This window comes from Triticum aestivum, chromosome 3A (assembly GCF_018294505.1).
Source record: "Triticum aestivum cultivar Chinese Spring chromosome 3A, IWGSC CS RefSeq v2.1, whole genome shotgun sequence".
NCBI classification, from domain to species: domain Eukaryota; kingdom Viridiplantae; phylum Streptophyta; class Magnoliopsida; order Poales; family Poaceae; genus Triticum; species Triticum aestivum.
In genome coordinates this window covers 658,393,522-658,414,516 of record NC_057800.1, presented here as the reverse complement: position 1 = coordinate 658,414,516, position 20,995 = coordinate 658,393,522, and the positions used below count along the sequence as shown (strand labels likewise).

The 20,995-nt window shown below is 46.1% G+C and overlaps 1 protein-coding gene and 1 long non-coding RNA gene across 3 annotated transcripts; one reads left to right on the top strand and one right to left on the bottom strand.

The window, feature by feature from the left end:
* The first annotated feature begins 1,270 nt into the window (after nt 1-1,270).
* Nucleotides 1,271-1,968, top strand: LOC123062993 (uncharacterized). Its single transcript, XR_006430002.1, has 2 exons — nt 1,271-1,781; nt 1,908-1,968. It is a non-coding gene; the product is annotated as an uncharacterized lncRNA (long non-coding RNA).
* Nucleotides 1,509-7,605, bottom strand: LOC123062992 (integrator complex subunit 9). Of its 2 annotated transcripts, XM_044486695.1 has the most exons (11): nt 7,296-7,605; nt 6,181-6,602; nt 5,277-5,491; nt 4,360-4,686; nt 4,060-4,270; nt 3,533-3,625; nt 3,355-3,452; nt 2,892-3,009; nt 2,720-2,805; nt 2,572-2,623; nt 1,509-2,477 (listed from the first exon to the last, which is right to left on the bottom strand). In XM_044486695.1, exons 2-11 carry the CDS (start codon nt 6,499-6,501, stop codon nt 1,962-1,964), a joined length of 2,037 nt encoding a protein of 678 aa, XP_044342630.1. In that variant the 5' UTR covers nt 6,502-6,602; nt 7,296-7,605; the 3' UTR covers nt 1,509-1,961. The 2 variants fall into 2 exon arrangements, with proteins under 2 accessions (XP_044342630.1, XP_044342631.1); XM_044486696.1 differs by lacking the exon at nt 7,296-7,605 and having other exon boundaries at nt 5,277-5,478; nt 6,181-6,353.
* Nucleotides 7,606-20,995: the final 13,390 nt, after the last annotated feature.

The window sequence follows — 20,995 nt, the reverse complement described above, 5'->3', positions numbered from 1 at the left end:
ATGTTTTTTTTCTGAATTAGGATGATTTAGTTATGATTTTTTCAAGTTTGAAAATTGCCCTATAGTCCTGGTTTGTGTCTCCAACCGGTACTATAGGTTAGACCCCTTTAGTACCGGTTCGTGCCACGAACCGGTACTAAAGGTTCAATACGAACCGGCATTAATGCAAATCCGTTCGAACCGGCACTAATGGTACCATTAGTACCGGGCCAAAATCAAACCGGCACTAATGTGCTTCACGTTTGACCCTTTTTCTACTAGTGATGGTTGGTGGCGGCTAGGGTTTAACCCCATACAATAATTGATGTCTTATGGCACTCACTGCAGAATGATGAAATTGCTAACCATGTTGGTATGTTGGGAGATCTGGAATGAGAGGAATGCTAGAGTCTTTCGTGATGAGGTTTCCTTACCTTCGAGGATCATAGTCTTTAGGAGTATTTCTCTTAGTCTTTTCGGCCTTCATGGCTCGACCTTTGTGTGTCACTTAAAAACTATGTCTCCTATTCTAAATGAATGAGATGGGGCAAGTTTTTTTTAAAGGAAGTGGATGCCTTATAGCCATTAGAAGACAAAAGTGGAGATTGAGATGAACAGTAAAAGTCGCGGGGCCACCAATCAATGGCGACAAGCGTTATTAATCAGCACAAACCTGTATCAAGCATGGTTGGCCATTCGATCTGAGATTAGCGTTGACACGGGCGTCGGCGGCTGTGAAACGGTGACCGAAAGGGATGAACCGTGAAACGGTCTCTTTTCTTCGTATTCTTCGGAGCTTCAAATTTCTGGGCTTGACACAACACCCCCTCTTGTGCGTCGGCGGAGCGGGAGGACGCGACGATGGAGCTCGGGGAAGGTGGAATATGGAGCGCTAGAAAAGGAAGGTAGATTTCGGTTCGGCCTTTCATTGCATTGTACCACAGTGGTGCACATGCATTTTCTTTGCTCCCTCCGATAACTGATGCTTCTACTCTCTTTTTTTTTTGTGGGTGGATGCTTCTACTCTTTGTTGTGCAGTGTCGCCTTGTGCCGACAGAAAGGCACATCATACATGATAATTAACACGTTCCGTGGTAACTTTGCAATGGATGGTACGTATATATTAACTCCAAATCAGAGCTGGCGGGTGACGATTGGTCCTACTAATCGGCCGCACCGGCACGTGGAGACGACAACGAGTGCAGCAATGAACGCAAATAAAGCTGCAAGTGGGAGGTTCTAAATCACAACGGGTGGCCGCAGACTGCAGTACAATCTGTACTGCCGTGCCGGAGGAGGAACGCTGGCCCTGGCTGCAGTACAAGTGTACAACCAGCTGTACTCGCTCTCTCCGGCTATCTCGGACATGGACGCACCGAGAATGGTACTAGTACGTACTTAGAGTACTTCACTTGTGCCTGAAAATGCAGTGCAGTACAACACCAATCTCCGTCCGTCACATCCCTCCCTCCCTCCCTTGGTGCCACCAAAAGCTACAAGTAGAATCGATCGCTACGACTTGGTTATAATAAGCCTGAAGAAGAGGATATACCGCCATATATTTCCGTCAGCAGAGCAGGAGTGTCTTTACGGTAAACAAGGGCAGGATACGCGAGGAAATTCCTGCGGGGTCGAGCTGGGAACACATGAGATATGAACCGCTTGATTGAATATCAACTCATGTGTTCTCAGGTCGCCCCCGCTGGAGCCTCCTCGCCGCAGATCGACTGCTTCATTGATGCGTACTCGGTCGTCGGCCAGGCGTGTTCAGAGGCCCCTCGGTTTCATCAGAGATCAAACTGGTAAATGTGCAACTGCTTCTCTTCTCTTGATACCAATGTGGGTCCTAAATGTAGAAAACCACCAACTCCAACCTTCCAGTTGCGCAATTCCACATTCCTTCATCATCTGATTCTCTTTCCTTTCAGATCACCTCCCCAGTTTTCATGGGTCCCTACCATTCACCGTGCGGTAGCATGCAACTAGATCCCATTACAAACGCTGCTGAGAGCATCATAGATCTGCTTGGTTGTATTCTCATCGTCGCAGTAGATCATGGTCTTTTCAGATGTTATCTTCACCAGAGCTTCTGCCGGACTGGTGATCAAAATCGAGCGCACGCAGCCCGCCGAGCTATCATCGTCGTCTGCAGGGAAAGCACAGGCGATCCCCTTCTCCTGCAACGCCGACAACAGACGGGCTGCATCCACAGCTCCCCAGTGTAGCAGCTGCCGCATCGACTGATCGGACTGATCCTTTGGAGCTGCTACCAGCACGTACTGCCCGTTGCTGAGATGGAGCTTTGCTCTCAGCCTCGCGACGGCGATGGCCTTGTCCAACTGCCTAGGCTGCAACCCAAAGGCAAAATCGGTTGGAAGCCCCACCTCGAAGTCTTCCCGTATGTTTGGGATCTCCATGGTTTTGCCCTTGGAGTAGTACAGATATGACCATGGGGCATCCTCCTTTGATGGACACCGCGACTTCAGTTCTTCAGGGAACTGCAAGGGTACAGTAGAGCGTGAGGAGATGATCACTCTCGCTCGAAGAAAAGTAGCTCCAGCAGAAGGGTGCAGAAAATAAGCAATGGCGTACCAGAACGAGCTTCGGTTTGAGAACTGACAGCAATGGATTGACTTTCCGCACCCTGTCAACAAGAAACTCGAGCCTTTAGTCTACATATTCTGATTTGCTACTATGAATTAGTGAAACATAAGCATGAGCTTTTGAATTTTCAACATACTTTATTCCAGAAAGGAAAGAACATTCAAGAACTTGGATTGCCACAGGCATGAAAGGCTTAAGAGTCAACTCAGAATCAACTCCTTCCTGCACGTAAAATAATTATGTGTTTAGCACCACCAACAGCAGTTAAGATTATGCTAGGTTCCGTGAAAAGATTGGACACAGTGTACCTCCAAAATAAGAAGATTTCGTTTATCTGCATGCCACCGACGAAGCAAATGGACTGCTGTGCTGTGCCTAAGGCTCCAGTCTGGACAAAATACAATGCAGGGCTCCTTCCACGCTGCCCTGACAGGATTCTAGCGTTGTTACACAGCAGAAAATGCAGGAAACAACATCAAAAAATTAACTGAAATCCAACTGTTCAAGTGAGCTCATATGAATCAAAAGCAGGATATGTCATAGTATAAATTATGCTAAAGGTAGCAACCAGATATTGATGGACCTCCATAAATTATCAAACAACCAAAACCAAAATAAGAAACAACCAGTACCAAGCTTTCTATAAGGAGAGTATAAAAGAGATGATAAAGTCAAAGTTGGTGATCCTAAACTAAACAACCTTAAGGTTACCTATCATTGTATAGTCATAAAAAGTAATAACTAGCAACAAAATTTTGATAAACTTCTTACAGCAGGCCCTTTGAATATAGATGAGGAAACAGAAATAGTCTGCCTTCCTTCAGAAGCTCCACATGGCCGAATAATGCCTCCTCCTCCCTCGAGAATAGCTGCAGGATAAATAGTGTTTCAGTAAGACCATGTTAATTAAGTTCATATGTCAAAACAACCATAGTGAGGAAGGAATGACCTTTTCTTGGCGTGGCTTACATAGCCATTCTGGCACAGCATTGGTAAAGGATATTATTTTTTCTGCTGCGCCAGAAATCATAAATATGGGTACCTGACTCAAACAGGGAAAAAATGTCAGCCCAAAACAACAGATGCAAAACATGTGAGAAGACGGGTGGTGCAGAGAAAATATAGTGATTTGGAATGGGCATAATATTTCATATAGTAGAACTAAAGGAGCTTGATATTTAAATGATTACAGTGTAGAACTAAAACACTCTTTGTACCACATGCATCTTTAAACACTCTTTTAAAGCTAGTCATCTATTCATCTTACAGCCAGTTGACTGCACGTCAGGCCTTGTCAACTGGACATTTCACCATTAGCAAAACCAAGCACATCCTAAGTAAAAATATATGCCGTTGGTATTAACAACATTACTACGAAGCCTGACTCACACAAAGCACAATAAAAATATATATTTACATTACTATTAACAAGAGTCCACTATACAGTAACAAGGGGTCAAGAACTGCTAGAATTACCTTCATGTTGGAAGAAAGTAACGTTTCTGATATATGTTCCAAAATTAAAAGAATAACCCCAAGTCGTCCTATTGGTATTAAAACAGAACCTCCAGATTTAATTGCATCTGATATACATGAGCATATGAAACTGATTCTCTCAATCTCCTCTGCAATATCATCATTCTTAGACAGGCACTGGACGTCTTCATCCTCATCAACACCACCATCCCTTGAAGATTGTAAGTAACATTCAATGCAAAAGGTTATTTTTAACGCATAAGCAATTCATACAAACTGAAGAGCGACACACTAGCATACCTCAACACAGAGTCATCACAAAGCATTGCATTCTCACCCAGATTCTCATTATTCTCATCCATGTCATTCAAGGATGAGAAATCTGAAAACAAAATGACATCATTTTCCTTCAGAGAGTTATAGTCGCAATCTAAGGCATGGGCTGACACAAACATGGTGCTTGGCAAGTAGGTAATACTTGCTCTCGGACCCTTTATTGACCAGACACAATTGCCAAGCTCCAGGCCAGAGCTAGAGGCTTTCAGCATCAACATGCCATTGAAGCAGACCTCCTCTCCGTATTTCACAGTCTGGGTTTTTCGCATGCATTCTTCTATGTTTGGGGCACTGCAATAGGTGTAATCCAGTTAAGATAAGAAAGCAGGATGATAGAGCAGCGTTGATGTCATTATTAAGTAGTGAATCTTCTATGCAGTCAATATAATTGAATGGCAACCATATGGTCCAATCTCACATATTTCCTTGCAAGAACTAAAATCTAGTCAGCTTTATTTGCATGCAACCGAGATACTAAGCATATGGAAGCATACACCAAGCTAGGTTACTAGGGATATAAACTTGTGTCCTATCAGATGTGTACATGAAATTACAGAGTCAAGTATGTATTTCAAGTAACTCCAGGTTAAAAAAGAACTATCATATGTTACAAACTTACCCTATATTCATGAATGAAATTTTGGTATCTATTAAACTTCTTAATTTGCTACTTGACTAGTAAAATATGGATACTATTTGCTCCTAGCACACTCCCTAAGATTATCAAATTTTAATTAACCAGTGGAAACAATTTCTAAAGGTCAAGGATAAATATGGAAAACTGGGTATATTTTGAAGCTTTCAGATATAAATTTCTTTATAGTAAAAGGGTAACTCGATATGCAATACGGCAAGTATATGGCCTATTAAATACTGTGTACCTGTAAAGGGGCATCAAAGGAGCTAAATCCATTCCCTCATCTTCAATCACTATATTCTGCAACGACGACAGGAGTTTATGGAGTTTCTCCCCTTGCATCCACTTGGGTGGCACATCCGTATCTGGCCCGTAGTACCTTACAAACTCAGAGTGCATCTCCACGAGCTCCCCCATCATTAGCTTTCCAATCCTTGCAGCTAACTCTGTAACATAAACCTATTCATAGTTTCATACAGACAGTCAACAACTGCGCTCTATATTTCATTGTATGCATTAGCACCTACCTATGGAGATGAAGTTTTGTCTCACAGAAGATTTTACAGCCAACATAATATATTTCGATCCCTTGGTAATTGTATATGACCAAAATTTCTTACTCTAGCTTTAAGAAAAAACATGCCCAGACGTTTAGCCCCTAAGTTCCACTTTGTAGTAAAGGGGCCTAAGGATATTATTTGTCTGCAATCAAGAGTAAAAAAAGCCAATGAGCATGCCTTTGGTATTCATACAGGAGTGGACTTGTTTTCATTATTTTCTTAAAATAAATCATCAAGTCCAATTGTTCTCCCCCGGTTTTCCCCATTTTACACACCTCAGTGCTACCCTGAGGAGGTTAATTATCCGCAAAGTAAAGAAAAAAAATAATGAGCTAGCCCATCTGTCTTTCAGACTATTGTTTGCATTCAGCAGGCTTCTTCTTCCAGATGATCTGAATAGCTATCAACTATTGAATAGACAAAAATCATGCACTAACATGTTAACAGCAGTTTCAAACATGTAACACACCTCTTCACTACGGCGACAAACAACAATCGTTCAAATTTCTAACCAAAGCTGCAGCCTAAACTATAGCAGTTTGCAATCTAGGGTGCTATGCATCAAGAAGTAGCAGGGATGGCAGTCACCTTGGTATTTGCGAAGCTTGGGAGCCGGGTGAGGAAGGGGAGCCCAAGCATCCCCGTGGCAGACGACACAAGCACAGCATCCACGCCACCTGCTTTGGCGGCCGCCGGCGCCGCCAGCGACCAGTAGTACGGCACCGCGCGGATGAGCTTCCCCGCGTCACCGGAGTCCGCGCCGAGTGGCACCGGGGCGAATGCTGCGAGGGCCGAGAGGTCGACGGGGCAGTCTAGGAGGAGGCGGACCCCCTCCAGCTCCAGTAAGTGGCTCGCAGGCGAGTGGTAGCCGCCGCCTCTGCCGGGGGTGGTCACGCAGGTCAGTTTCATGGCGGCAGTGGCGGATGTAGCACAGGGGCGGTCGCCCCGGGTCTCCGACGGCGGAGCAAGCACACCTGGCGGATCTAGGATTTGAAAACAGGGTGGTCCTCCTACAAAAATTGACAGTAAATATGGCATTTGAATATATTTTGACACTGCAATTTCATATTTCCATTACATTCTTGATACTAGTACATTGATCCCAATATTAAGTAGGGACAGAGCAGATCAAATAACACCGAAGAGACGATGAACATCTGCACGAACCCTAAACAAGGAATAGCTAGCATGTGAATATGTTCTAACTAACTCCCAATAGCACATAGAAATAGATCAATATGATATGTTCTTACAAACGTACTAAAATTCTCACTAAGTCCCAGTTTTGCATAAAAGAAGCCTACATAGCACATAGCTTGAGAAATTCAAAGAAGGCTTATGTTTCTGGCCTACGCTTTTCAGTGGCCATGAAATTCTCAATTATATTTATATCATCTCCATTCACCTTTTAGAAAATATCCCGCTCAATGTATGTGACTAGGCAACTGGCAGACGCACAAGTTCTTCGGTTTGCTCTCCGGCCACATTCGTTATAGCCAAAAAGAGAAGCAATGTCTCCAGTCCTCTTCATCCTTCAATAACTATGCAATAATACTTTGCTTTCTATCAATCATAATGACATTGGACTGGGCATAATTATGTGTATATGTGTCCATCAATTCATCTGTATATGTACTGAAGAAATTTGCTAACCCTAAATCGAAAATTGGGGAATGGGGCCATGGGCAGTGGATGGGGTGTACCTCAGATCGGAAATAAGAAGAGTGCTGGCTCGGAAGCCAGCGCCGACTTGCGGGGCGCCAGGCAGTGGGCACCTGCCGGCTGCCGCACAAGGCAGGGGCGCAGAGCGGTGGGCGAGGAGCCGCGGGCGCGCGCTGGCGCCGGGCGCCGGGCGGGCAGGGCGGAGAGGAAGGCGGATCCTCCGCTCCTGCCTCCAGGGATGGCGAGGTAGGCAGCGACGCGTCCGGCGTGCGGCGAGCGGACGTTTCTGGGGGAGCGACTCAGTCCCTGGATGCTGGCTGGAGAGACTGGCGAACGACCCAACTCGATTCGTTTTTCGGCTACTAGAAAGAGATGGGCCGGGACGGGATTATGGGGATTTCTAGGCCAGTTATTGGGCTTTAACTTTTTTCTGAGCCTATAGACTGGTCCAAAATCCCAAGGTGGGCCGGGACCATCCTGTCCACACTGTGGCTCGGCCAGGCTCGAGCAGGCCGAAATAACTAATTGAGGAGTACGCAAACATCACTCCAATTCCCCTTGGTTGCTATAAGTGGCGTACATGCAGCGCGTCACTTGTTTGTCGTAATCTGAGAGTTTTTTTTATATCCGTTTATTCAAAACGTTTTATCTCTCAAATCGTGTGTCCAAATCTTAAACCGCTTTCACCGTTGGATTCCTCGCGTCAAGATCTTCAAAACTATATCCCATATTGATAGGTTTTGATGAATCTTTTTTTTACGAAAAAAACTGGACGAAAAAACCGAACCGGGAGCACAGGTTTTTTCCCTTTTCGAAAGAGGCATGCCCGTGCCCTTCACGAAACCACAACCATGCCTCTCGCGGAAGCAAAGCCGCGACTCTCGCGGAAGAAAAAAAAGAGAAAATTTCCGTTTCCGAGGAGGCACGGTCGTGACTCTCGTGAAAGCACAACCGTGCCTCTTGCGGAAGCAAAACCGTGACACTCGCGAAAGGAAAAAAACAGAAAACCCGTTTTTTCCTTTTCGAGAGGCACGGCCATGACTCTCGCGAAAGCACAACCGTGCATCAAAACCGTGACTCTCGCAGAAAAAAAACAGAAAATGCGTTTTTTTCGTTTCCGAGAGGCACAGCCGTGACTCTCACGAAAGCACACCCATGCCTCTTGCGGAAGCAAAATCATGACTCTCGCGAAAGCAAAAAAACATAAAAACGCATTTTTTCGCTTTCGAGAGGCACGACCGTGACTCTCGCGAAATCAAAACCGTGCCTCTCGCGGAAGCAAAACCGTGACTCTCGCGAAAGGAAAAAAACATGTTTTTTCACGTAAAAATTTTTGTCCCTATTTTTTTTGATTGAAAAGCTAAGGAAGACCGGTGAAAAACCAAATCGTCGAAAAAACCCGGAAAAACCCGTTTAAAAGGCCGAAAACGCATGCGAAAAAATAAAAAAAAACAAAATCCGGAGGAAGTGCCCAAAGCGCGACACGTGGCGAATGGCTGAGAGCACGCCAAATGATGCTGATCGTTGCGAGGCTTCTGAAGGAGCGCTCGTTAACTAGTTGCTCTCCAAGCAAGTAGCAACCCTTCTCTTTTGTCTAAAAAAAGCAACGCTTCTCTTCCCCTAAAAAAAATAGAGAGAGCAACGCTTCTCTTTGTCTAAAAAAAGGGGGGGTTCTCTTGTATACTGAAAAGTGCGAACTGATAGCACAAACATGAAGGAAAGGCTAAATTCGAAACATCTTGAATAGGATTTTCTCTTCTCGGAGAGCTTGAGACTGAAATGAGTGGGCCGGCCAAAGAAGACCACTACCCACCCCCCCTGGCCCCCGCGTCGTCCGCCTGGACGACACGGGTGGCGACTAGGGTTCCCCCCGCGCCGCCACCCCCTTCCCCCGCTCTCCCCTCGCCGCCACCGGAGGATCTCGCCGGGCTTTATCCCGCGGACGCCCGGGAAGGTGGCGGCGAGGCCTCTGACGCTCCGTTCCTGGCGGAGGTTTCCGGATCTGCGGTGGCGGCCCTTCTTGGTGAGGCAACGGCATCCTCCTCGGCTGGAGCCGGTTGCGGGTGATTCTGGCCGGTTTGCTCGACCACGCGGGTGGTGAGCCGCCGCCGGGGTTGTCTACGGCGCGGAGTTCCCCCTCTTTGACTCCCTCTGCACCGCCGTTTCCAATTTCTTATGTCACGCGCGCCGGATCTGGAGCTGGTGTGTGCTTGGTGGTGAGGTCTAGGACTGCGGGAAACCGTTGGTTGGCCTGTCCAGCCCGGTGGCAGTGACGCCATTGGCACCGTTCTTCCTCATTGGAGGTGCAGCCGAGGTCCTCCCCTCCCCACCCTCGTTCCCCCCTCCCGGGTGAAAGCCCAAAACCCGGCTACGATTGGGCGGCAACGCCGCGTCTCGTGTCGTGCTCCTCCTTGGAGGTGCCGCCTGGGGAGGGATCATGTTTGGGTGAGGTGGGTCAAAGGTCGGAGCTTTGGGCGGCTCTGGTTGTCTGGTGGCGGCGGTTCCGTTGGGATTTGCTTGGCTGGCATTGTCTCAGTTCCCCTCATGGGTGGAGCCCACTCGTTGCGGCGTGTTTGTCACAAGGCTGGCGGTGCAACACCTTCGATCCGGCGATAGGGGATAGGGTTCCCCTTCCCAGCAATAGCAACACGTCCCAGCTGTGGGCTCCCGGTTCTCTTCTTCAACGGCCGACGGGCCTTGCTCCTTGACGTTCTGCGGTCTTCCTTGATGTCCTTCCTGGCCTTTCCTCAACAGCTGCTCCCGGTGGCTTTCCTGTAGCTTACTGGTGTCCTAAGTTGCGGCAGTATGGTGGATGTTGTGTGCTCATTGGCCATGGGGTTGTGCTCTGCGGTTGCTCCAGGTCTCGAGGTCGGCACCTCTTTTGCTCTAGGGTGAGCGCTTCTCAGGTCCGCTGGTTCGACGCCTTTCGATCCAAGGCAAGAGGGAAGGGTCCCTCTGCGGCACGAGAGGAGGAAGATTCTTAGATCTCTTCATCCTGGATGTCAGCCCAGTTCATGCCCACACTCTGTTTTAGCAGGTCCTCATCCTGTTTGCTGGTCGCTACCCTTGGTACCAGTTTGTTGCGGTCTTCAACTAGTGCAAGCAATGGGCTTTGTTTTATCTTTCTTTCGTGATTGTGCGCTGCGTTGAGTTGTAAGCTCCCTAGAATGCTCCCTTGTATCGTTGGGCCGATGTGGTCTGTTGTGTGTCTGTAATTCCTGGCCGGTTGATGGCTTTGTTAATTCAAAGCCGGACTCTTTGTGAGCCTTCGCTTCTAAAAAAAGACCACTATGGAAGTGAAAGGGGAGGGACTACAAGCCGGCGCCGGAAGCAACTCGCTTCTATTCTCGATTAGATATAGATGGGGAATCTGTATAGATTGTCTTTTTTCGACAACCTCTCTAAAACGCATATGAGAAAATTGCACTTCACGGCACGGCAAAAAAAGAGCTTCACTCAGTTGGCCCTCCTAAGCTTCCGCCTACTTTCTCTTCTCTTAAGTCTAAAACAAGTGGGAGGCAGGATTCGAATCTACGTCGAAAACCTTCAACAGATTTACAGTATGTTGCTTTTGACCGCTCGTCCACTCGCCGTCATTGCATTCTTTGGTTTTGCGTAATTACTTATAATCATGTGCGCGTGTACTCGATCATTGAGTCAAGCGGTCGGCCAAAGACCGCTCGATCAACACACATTGTGCGGCCACGATTGCCAGGTGTCCCCTAGTCAGATGATGGCCCCGTGCAAGCCCCGCACACCTGGTCCGATGGCATCACGTAGTGCACCGCGCACCCTTTGTGGTGGACCCCACCTCTCATTGACCCCTATGGCATGGAGAGGTATGCGGTCGATGGTGAGCGACGACATAGTAGTGTGGGTTGGCAGTTTTGAATTTCATGCCACTCTCACCTACATGCTTCCATCTCTCTCTCTCTCTCTCTGCTTCCCCCTCCCTCATTTCTCCCCATTCTTCTCTCCCCATGCGATTCAGAGAGGATTTGATTCGTAACCGGCATCATCACCGCAACAGCAGCTGAAGGCGAGTGCAGGAAGGCAAAGGCGTAGCGGGGCGACATCCACTGCTTGTCGCCGGCTCAGGTATGGTCGCCGCCCGCCCTCGCATCTTGTTCCCCTTGTCATTTACCCCCGAGACTGTCTATTTTGCTAGGGGTCCTTTACTAGTGTTCGTCGACGGAGAAGCAGTGGTTACCGCGGTGACATCGAGAGGTGGCGGTGCTTACCGCGGCGCCACTCAGTGGAAGTTGCGCTTGTTTTTGGAGATGTACCACAGCGGTACGTGTGATTTTGTCGTTTAGATCCCGTTTTAGATAGGCGCATCCACATCACGTAGCTACCGCGAGGGGTTTCGATCCCGTTTCATTTTTTATCATCAGTAGACACTTACTTAGGAGTAAGTCTACATCCTTGTTAGCAAGTGCATCCCCCCCGAGACTGCCGCCAAGCATAATTTCATGAACCAAGTCAACAGAAGATGCACCCAAGCTTTTGCACAGAGCCAACATCAGCGTGCATCACTCATGATTGTCCTGAGTCCCTGTCAATGAATCATGTGGTGATTGATACGTCTCCAATGTATCTATATTTTTTGATTGCTCCATGCTATATTATCTACTGTTTTGGGCAATATTGGGCTTTATTATCCACTTTTATATTACTTTTTGGACTAAGCTATTAACCGGAGGCCCAGCCCAGATTTGCTGTTTTATGCCTATTTCGGTGTTTTGAAGAAAAGGAATATCAGACGGAGTCGAAACGGAACGAAATCAACTGGAGAAGTTATTTTTGGAAGGAAACACACCTGATGGACTTGGACCCCACGTCAGAAGATACGGGAGCTGTGGGCGCGCCCCCTGCCTCGTGGGGCCCCCGTGGTTCCCCTGACGTGCTTCTTCTGCCTATATAACTCCATATACCCTAAAACTTCCAGAACGGAGATTAGATCAGGAGTTCCGCCGCCAGAAGCCTTCGTACCTGTAAGTGCATCTAGTGCCACCCCTAGTTGGTTTTGGAGTATTGACGACAAACCTAGTTGAGGGACTAATGTGTTTGTGAGAATTGCAGGATAACACAGGTAGAAGTCCCTCATTGATTCGGTTTTCCTACCAGAGATGACCCCTAAAAATGTATGAAGACATTGAAGTCAAAGGTGGTATGTGAAGACATTCACCTTGAAGACTATGACAAGAGAAGACATCACATGAAGACTATGGAGCGCGAAGACTTAGATCTTTCGTAGTTCTTTTTCTTCTTTGTTGAGTCATAGGAACCACCGTACTGTTAAGTGGGGTCCAAGAAAACCAGTCAGAATGACTGAAGTGATGCTTAACCAAAATCCTATGTCTTCGAGTGAAGACTATGAGAGCGAATCTTGTTCAGAGTTGGACAAGTCAGCTTTGCTTGTAGCCCAAGTAAAGTTGTCGTGTGTGTTTGAAATCTGACCGTTGGAACACGTGTCAGTTCCTTAGTGACCCAGGGTCATTTCGGACAAATCAGGTCGGGTTGCCTAGTGGCTATAAATAGCCCACCCCCTACAACCATAAATGGTTGGCTGCTCAGAGTAAAAGTACGGCTTTTGTCGTTTGAGAGCAACCCACCTCGAAGCATTTGAGAGAGAATTCCTTGAGAGGATAAAGCCCTAACCACCCAGAGCCAAAGAGTGTTAGGCATCACTTAAGTCTTCTTGTCTGTGTGATCTAAAGACTTATTACACTTGAGGACTGTGAATCCTCCAGACGGTTAGGCGTCGCGTTCTGAGCATCCAAGAGTCATTGTGGATCGCCGGTGAACGAAGTCTGTGAAGGTTTGGAAGTTTACCTTGAAGACTTACCAGAGTGATTAGGCGAGGTCTGTGTGACCTTAGCTCAAGGGGAATACGGAGAGGAATAAGTGTTCTGAGCTGCGTGCTCAGGACTAAGTGCCCGGGACTGAGTGTCCTCAGGTTTAAATACCTATCCTCCCTAACTAGACGTACAACTGTCACAGCAGTTGGAACTGGTCTACCAAATCTTTGTCTTCGTCACGCACACTGGTTCTATCCTTCTCATCTCTTTATTTACAGTTGGCTCTTGTAAAGTCAGTGCCTATTTGCTTTATCTATTTGTCTTCACTGTGTATCTGATCCTTACTGCCTAGCTACTATTAGTCATTGTGGTTTCACTTCATTGAATGCTTGACTATTGTCTGTCTAGTGTAGTCTATCTTCCGTTGCATGGAAATAGGTTCATTTCTATCATTTGTCTTCGAAACTTCCATGTTTTGAAGACTTTCATGAAAATATCCTATTCCCCCCCTCTAGTCGATATAACACACTTTCAATTGGTATAAGAGCAAGGTACTCCCTTGTTTTGTGTGATTTTGGTTTAACCGCCTGGAGTTTTAGTTATGTCGACCACAGGTATGAAGACTGTGTCATGCCCCATCTTTGACGGTCACGAGTATCCCAAGTGGAAGGCCATGATGAAGAAGCGCCCCATGGCAACAAACAGCGAGCTGTGGACCGTCACTGAGATTGGTCTGACCGATCTGTGCAAAATGGCGGAAGCTGATGACATTCACAAGTACACTCTTCTCAACCTCACGGCGAAGGACGTCATCTGCTCCTGTCTATCTCAAAATCAGTTTAGGAATGTCATGCATCTTGATCATGCAAAGCTCATCTAGGACCGTCTCTCAGAGGTCTATGAGGGTCATCGAACTCGTCATGATCCTCGGTTCGAGGACTTTAAGGAGTCACTCAAAGCGATGACTTTCGAACCAGAATCATCATCTTCTGCATCATGCCTTATGGCAAATGATGCTAAGGTAATTGAATGCTATCTATCTGAATCCAGTGATGATGAATCTGGTGATGAATTTGGACCCAGCTATGCAAAACTTGCTTCCCTTGTCACTAAACAACAGAAAGCTATGGAACATATTCAAAAACCGTTAGACAAAAGCGATGACCTGTTGGATGCTGAAATGACTCGATCTCAGTCCTTAATTGAAGACATAAAAAATCTTCATATTAAGTATGAGGAGCTTGAAAGTCGTCATGAAACGCTCTCAACAACTCATGAAGAACTCGATAAATTGAGAGCGGCTCATGAAGATCTTCAAAAGGAAAACGAGTCACTTCGTGTCGAACAGATCAGTTCAGCTCAGGAAGGATTTGAACCACCATGTCTTAAATGCATTGAGCGTGATAACGCTACTTCTGTTGCTGAATGTTCTACTGCTGCTACTGTTGCAATATCTTCAATTGTTGATGTGGAAACTAACCCCTCTGCTGAGGACACCCCTGCTATTGCTGATGAGAATGCTAGGTTGAAGACATTGCTTGAAACAGGGATGTACAAAAGTCTCAAAGGCCATCAGACACTATGTGATGTCCTCAAAAGGAAGATCCTGAACCGAAACCCTAGGAAAGAGGGTGTTGGGTTCGTAAGGAAAATGAATGCTGATGGCTCTTACTGAAAACCTGAGCAGTACCCCAAAACCACATGGGTTGCTGCAAAGGAACCTTCAGCAGATCCATCCACTCTATCTGGCTTTACTTGTGCTAACCCCATTGTTATTGATGAATCCTTTGATGCAAACTATAAACTGTTTAAGAATCAGAATGGTGAAGTGTTTGCCAGGTATATTGGTACTAACTGCAGGAATGGACCGCCTATGAAGAAGATCTGGGTGCCGAAAAGGTGTTCGGAGAATCTTCCTGTGAATGTCATCATGACACCACAGGTGAAGAAGACAACCCCCAGACCACAGGCTTCATATGGTCCAAAGGCTTCATACAGACAGAGGACTCACCTGAGTCACACTAACGCAAATGTTTTGCAGGGAAGCCATACTCAGGCCTATGAATATGAGCGCGGTTCATCAAACTGGCATGTTCATAAGACCAAGAACTATTCTGCTTATTCTTATGAATACTATTGTCCACCTGCAAGACTTTTTGCTAGGGCTCCAAAGCCAAAGTTCTCAGATGCTGCACTTAGACTTATTGCTTCGAAGCCACCCCTGGAGATGTGGGTGGCTAAGAAAGCTTAACTCTCCTTTGCAGGAAAAGGTCTCCAGCCGAAAACCAAAATCGTCTGACACTATTGTTGGGGACCTTAAACATCTTGTAGGGTGCAAGATCAATTGCCCAAATGGTCTTACTATGTACTTTGTTTATGAATCGCTTGCAACTTGCCCTATCAGTCCTAATCTCGATCTAAGCTTTAATAATCCATTGGTTCGTCAAATGTTTTTGCTTCACAATTCTCTTCGTGAAGCCTATCCCCCTAACTGCACTATAGGGTACGACACCAGCCGCTTCAGAATGGATTATTGATAGTGGGTGTACAAATCACATGACTGGCAAGCGAAGCCTTCTCATGGACTCAACTTTACGTCCATCAGACAAAAGTCACATCACATTTGCTGACACTGGTAAAAGCAAGGTATTGGGTTTAGGTAGAGTTGCAATCTCAAAGGATCAACACATGGATAAAGTCATGCTTGTTGAATCCCTTGGTTTCAACTTAATGTATGTCTCAATGCTTTGTGATTTAAACATGATTGTGATGTTTGGAAAATATCGTTTCCTTGTACTAATGGAATCTGACAAGTCTCTAGTGTTTGAAGGGTATCGAAAATATGATTTGTATGTTGTAGATTTCTCAGTAGGACCACAACTTGCAGTATGTCTTCTAGCAAAAGCTTCTGAATGCTGGCTCTGGCATCGAAGGCTAGGGCTTGCTGGCATGAGGAACCTCCACACCCTTGCAAGGAAGAAGCATGTCATAGGTATCGAGGGCGTCAAGTTCAAGAAGGATCACTTATGCGGTGCCTGTGAAGCAGGAAAGATGACGAGGGCCAAGCATCCCTCGAAGACAATCATGACAACGACTCAACCCTTCGAACTGCTACACATGGATCTTTTCGGTCCCACTCATTACTCAACTCTTACTACTACTGCTTGTCTCTATGGCTTTGTCATTGTTGATGATTATTCAAGATATACTTGGGTGCATATAATCCTTTACAAGCCTGAAGTGCAGGATGTCTTCAGACGCTTCACCAATCGAGCAATGAACAACTATGGCTCCAAGATAAAGCACATCAGAAGTGACAATGGCACTGAATTCAAGAACACTGGCCTAGATACATATCTTGATACTTTGGGCATCACACACGAATTCTCAGCTCCGTACACGCCACAGCAGAATGGCGTCGTCGAACGCAAGAACAGAACACTTATTGAGATGGCTCGGACGATGCTTGATGAATACAAGACTCCAAGAAAATTCTGGCCTGAAGCCATTGACACTGCATGCCATATCATCAACCGTGTTTATCTTCACAAGCTTCTGAACAAGACATCCTATGAGCTCCTTACTGGCAAGAAGCCAAATGTCAGTTACTTCAGAGTATTTGGCGCCAAGTGCTGGATCAAGGATCCACATCACACTTCAAAGTTTGCACCAAAAGCACATGAGGGTTTTATGCTTGGATATGGAAAGGATTCACACTCCTACAGAGTCTTCAATCTCTTTCATTACAAAGTGGTTGAAATAGTGGATATGCGGTTCGATGAAACTAACGGCTCACAAAGAGAGCACTTGCCAAATGTGCTAGATGAAGTTCCATCCAGTGAATCAATCAAACTTATGGGAACTGGAGAAATCATACCTTCTGAAGCTCAACCTGAAGAAGAACTTATCATCTCCGCACCTGATCAACCGGAAGACAATGCTCAGCCTGAAGACAATCCCTCTAACAATGACAATGATCAGCAAGAGCAAAATCTTCGTCATGTACATCCTCGTGTTGCAAATGAAGTGCAGATTGAGAGAATAATCGATAGCATCAATGCACCAGGTCCACTCACTCGTTCAAGGGCAACTCAGCTAGCAAATTTCTGTTGGCACTTTGCATTCGTCTCAATGACAGAACCCAAGAAAGTTGAAGAAGCCTTCATGGAACCTGAATGGATTCAAGCTATGCAAGAAGAGCTTCAACAGTTTGAGCTGAATAATGTATGGGAACTGGTCAAGCGTCCTGATCCTCGGAAGCACAATATAATAGGCACCAAATGGATATATCGCAACAAGCAAGATGAGCATGGTCAAGTTGTCAGAAACAAAGCTCGTCTCGTTGCTCAAGGATACACTCAAGTTGAAGGGATTGACTTCGACGAAACATTTGCTCCTGTGGCTAGACTTGAAGCCATACGCATACTGCTGGCCTATGCAAATCATCATAACATACTTCTATATCAAATGGATGTGAACAACGCTTTTCTCAATGGCAAGATTGAAGAAGAAGTGTATGTCGCACAACCACCTGGCTTTGAAGATCCAAAACATCCTGACATGGTATACAAGCTCAACAAGGCACTGTATGGCCTCAAACAAGCCCCTCGGGCTTGGTATGACACACTCAAAGACTTCCTGAAGAGCAAAGGCTTCAAATCTGGTTCCCTCGACCCCACTCTCTTCACGAAGACATATGATGGTGAACTGTTTGTGTGCCAAATATATGTGGATGACATTATCTTTGGCTGCACCAATCAGAAATACAGTGAAGAGTTTGGATATATGATGCAAGAGCAATATCAGATGTCCATGATGGGTGAGCTGAAGTTCTTCCTTGGTCTTCAAATACGTCAGCAACGCAACGACATCTTTATATCTCAAGAGAAGTATCTCAAAGATTGCCTGAAGAAGTTTGGTATGCAAGACTGCAAAGGCTTCACGATGCCAATGCCAGCCAAACATCATCTGGGTCCCGATGACAATGGTAAAGAGTTCGATCAAAAGGTATACCGCTCCATGATTGGTACTTTACCTTATCTATGTGCATCTAGGCCAGATATTATGCTTAGTGTTTGCATGTGTGCTCGATTCCAAGCGGCACCAAAGGAATCGCATCACTTAGCTATGAAGTGAATTCTTCGATATTTGGCTTACACCCCAACTCTAGGATTATGGTATCCAAAGGGCTCAGAGTTTGATCTGGTTGGATTCTCGGATGCTGATTATGCTGGTGACAAGGTGGATCGCAAGTCTACATCAGGCACATGTCATTTTCTGGGACGATCACTTGTATGTTGGTCTTCAAAGAAGCAGAACTGTGTATCTCTCTCCACTGCTGAATCTGAATACATTGCTGCTGGATCTTGCTGCGCTCAGCTTCTGTGGATGAAGCAAACACTCAAAGACTATGGCATTCATCTGAAGCAAGTGCCACTCTACTGCGACAACGAAAGCGCCATCAAGATTGCCAACAACCCAATTCAGCACTCGAAGACAAAGCACATTGAAATTCGTCATCACTTTCTCAGAGATCATGTTGTGAAGGAAGATATTGATATCATACACGTCAACACTGAAGAGCAATTGGCAGATATCTTCACCAAGCCCTTGGATGCGAAGAGATTTTGCAAGTTACGGTGTGAGCTAAATATCTTGGAATCCTCAAATCTCGTATGATCAGGCACACATCCTAACACTTATGTATATTGATGACTTAGATGTGCAACACATGAAGTAAAGTATATCTTCAATCAATGAAGACGTACATTCTAAGTGTGAATACATTAATGTGGAATTTGACTTCGGAGCGCCACGATAATTGTGCGCCGTGTCTGGGTCTAATACTTCCTATACGGTGGGTAACGCCACCACAAAATTCGTCTGTTTGAAGTGTTTTACCCATGGTGTTACATTTGCTGTGTCTTCACATTTGGTTTGGCTTCAATCTCAACATGTCTTCATGATTATCTTCATTATGTTGATCATATATATATATACTAGTGTTCTGTCCTCTACAACATTCACTTATAGCTATGTCTTCTTGTTGAATCTTTTGAACTAAGTGAATGTGATCGGACCCTAACCTCTCTATGCTTTCTATCTCAAATTCTATCTCTCCAAATCATATGCATTCTATTGAAACTGTCGAATGTCTTCTCTGCGTCTTTGTCAGTAGAAGATACAGAGACAAACATTAAGTCCGTTTTCAATGCTAATTCCTTCACCTGAAACCCGGAGAAGTGGGAACGACCACCCGACAATCCAGGCGTGCGTGGGAACATGAAACAACCTCCGATATGTTGCATGATGGCCATGTGTTCTTCAGATGTGAATCGCTAGGGGCACCTGTGTAATAATGTTGTGTCGTCCATGTCCCTATAAATACACGCCTCACCACAGTCATTATCATTTCTTCCACTCTCGCACGAACCCTAGCGCCACCGCTAGCCCTCGACGACGCCGACGATGAAGCGCTTAGCTGCCGCGACCTCTCCAACGCCGTCTTCACACCGACCGCGGACATCGTCTTCTCTGCCGTCGCCGTAGGTGTCCTCCGTCGCCAAGTTAGGGCACGGACGGTCGAACTGCTCGGCCTCCTCTTCCACTCCGTCTAGCAGTTCCTTGTGTGGTAAATAAAACTTCCTTTTTACGGCCCCTTTTGATCCTATCATCACTTTCTACCACAAGCAGTTTCTGTTCACACAAGTTGTATCCACTTCATACTACATCTCATATTATGCCTAGTATGTTCACTTATGCTTCACAAAGTAGTTAGATTCCTCACTTGTACCGATCTGTGGATTCGTACAAATCTGGAACCAACTCCTTATCTATGAGTGAATGTCTTCGCACGATGAGGTCAATGTCTTCTAAGCTGATTTATCTTCAAAATCTTCTGAGAATGCATATGACCTCTTCCCCTTCCCTCGCACCTTAATGCTGTCACAGGTACATGTCCGTGGGAGAATCCCTTGGTTCTCATAGTCTGCATTCATTTGCAGAATTCTTACAGCATCATATAAATTCTCCCGAAGCCAGTTCCTGTTTGTCTAGCAAGCGAAAGCCCTTGAAGCCTTTGAACGTATTGAAGCCATTCAGTTTAAAGTTCATGGCTACAGAGAAATCAGCAAGGAAGGGTGGCAGAAAGCGTCGAGGTGAAACATCAAGAGATCTGCCCGATGACCTCTCAGAACTGTACAAGACAGATCCAGAAGAGGATTACAATCAGCGCAAGACACGAATCCAATGGATTCGACGATATTGGGCAGAACAGTGGTTCAAGTACAAGTTTGTGACAAAGGAATATGCTGAGAAGAATGCCATGAAGCGACCATGGGGAGACATCCTATACAGAAATCTTCAACCTAGGTCCAGAGATGAAGACATTGAACAAGGCTTCTATCCCTGCATGGTCCGTGGACCACAGCCTGCGGATGCTGACCCATCATCACTGCTATGGTGTCGTGACGACAATCTGTTCAAGCGCAACTTCCAGTTTGCCCAGAATTCGGCCAAGCAGAACAAGAAGTCATTGGGACTAGACTTCAACCCTGGTCCCTCTGCTCCCCGTGCAGATGGAACCCGCGATGCCGAACTCAATGTCGTCGGTCCGTTCTACAACCTGGATGGCCTCATCACTCACATCTCTGTTCAAGGTGCCAAAGTGGACCATTCTGATGATGATGCTGACACTGATGAAGCCCCAGCCCCTACTCCAAAGCCGCAGAAGCCAAAGCTGCCTAAAGCTTCAAAGCCTGCCTCAGCACCAAAAATCTCACGGGCGAAGCCACTGGCTACTGCACCTCCTGAAGACAGTGTGCAGTCTGAAGATCTGTCACGCATCTCCAAGCCCCCGAGAGTCAAGATGCCTCTGCCACATACCAGCCAAGAACTGACTGCTGCTATTCTGCGCAACGATGCCATTGATCTATTCAGTG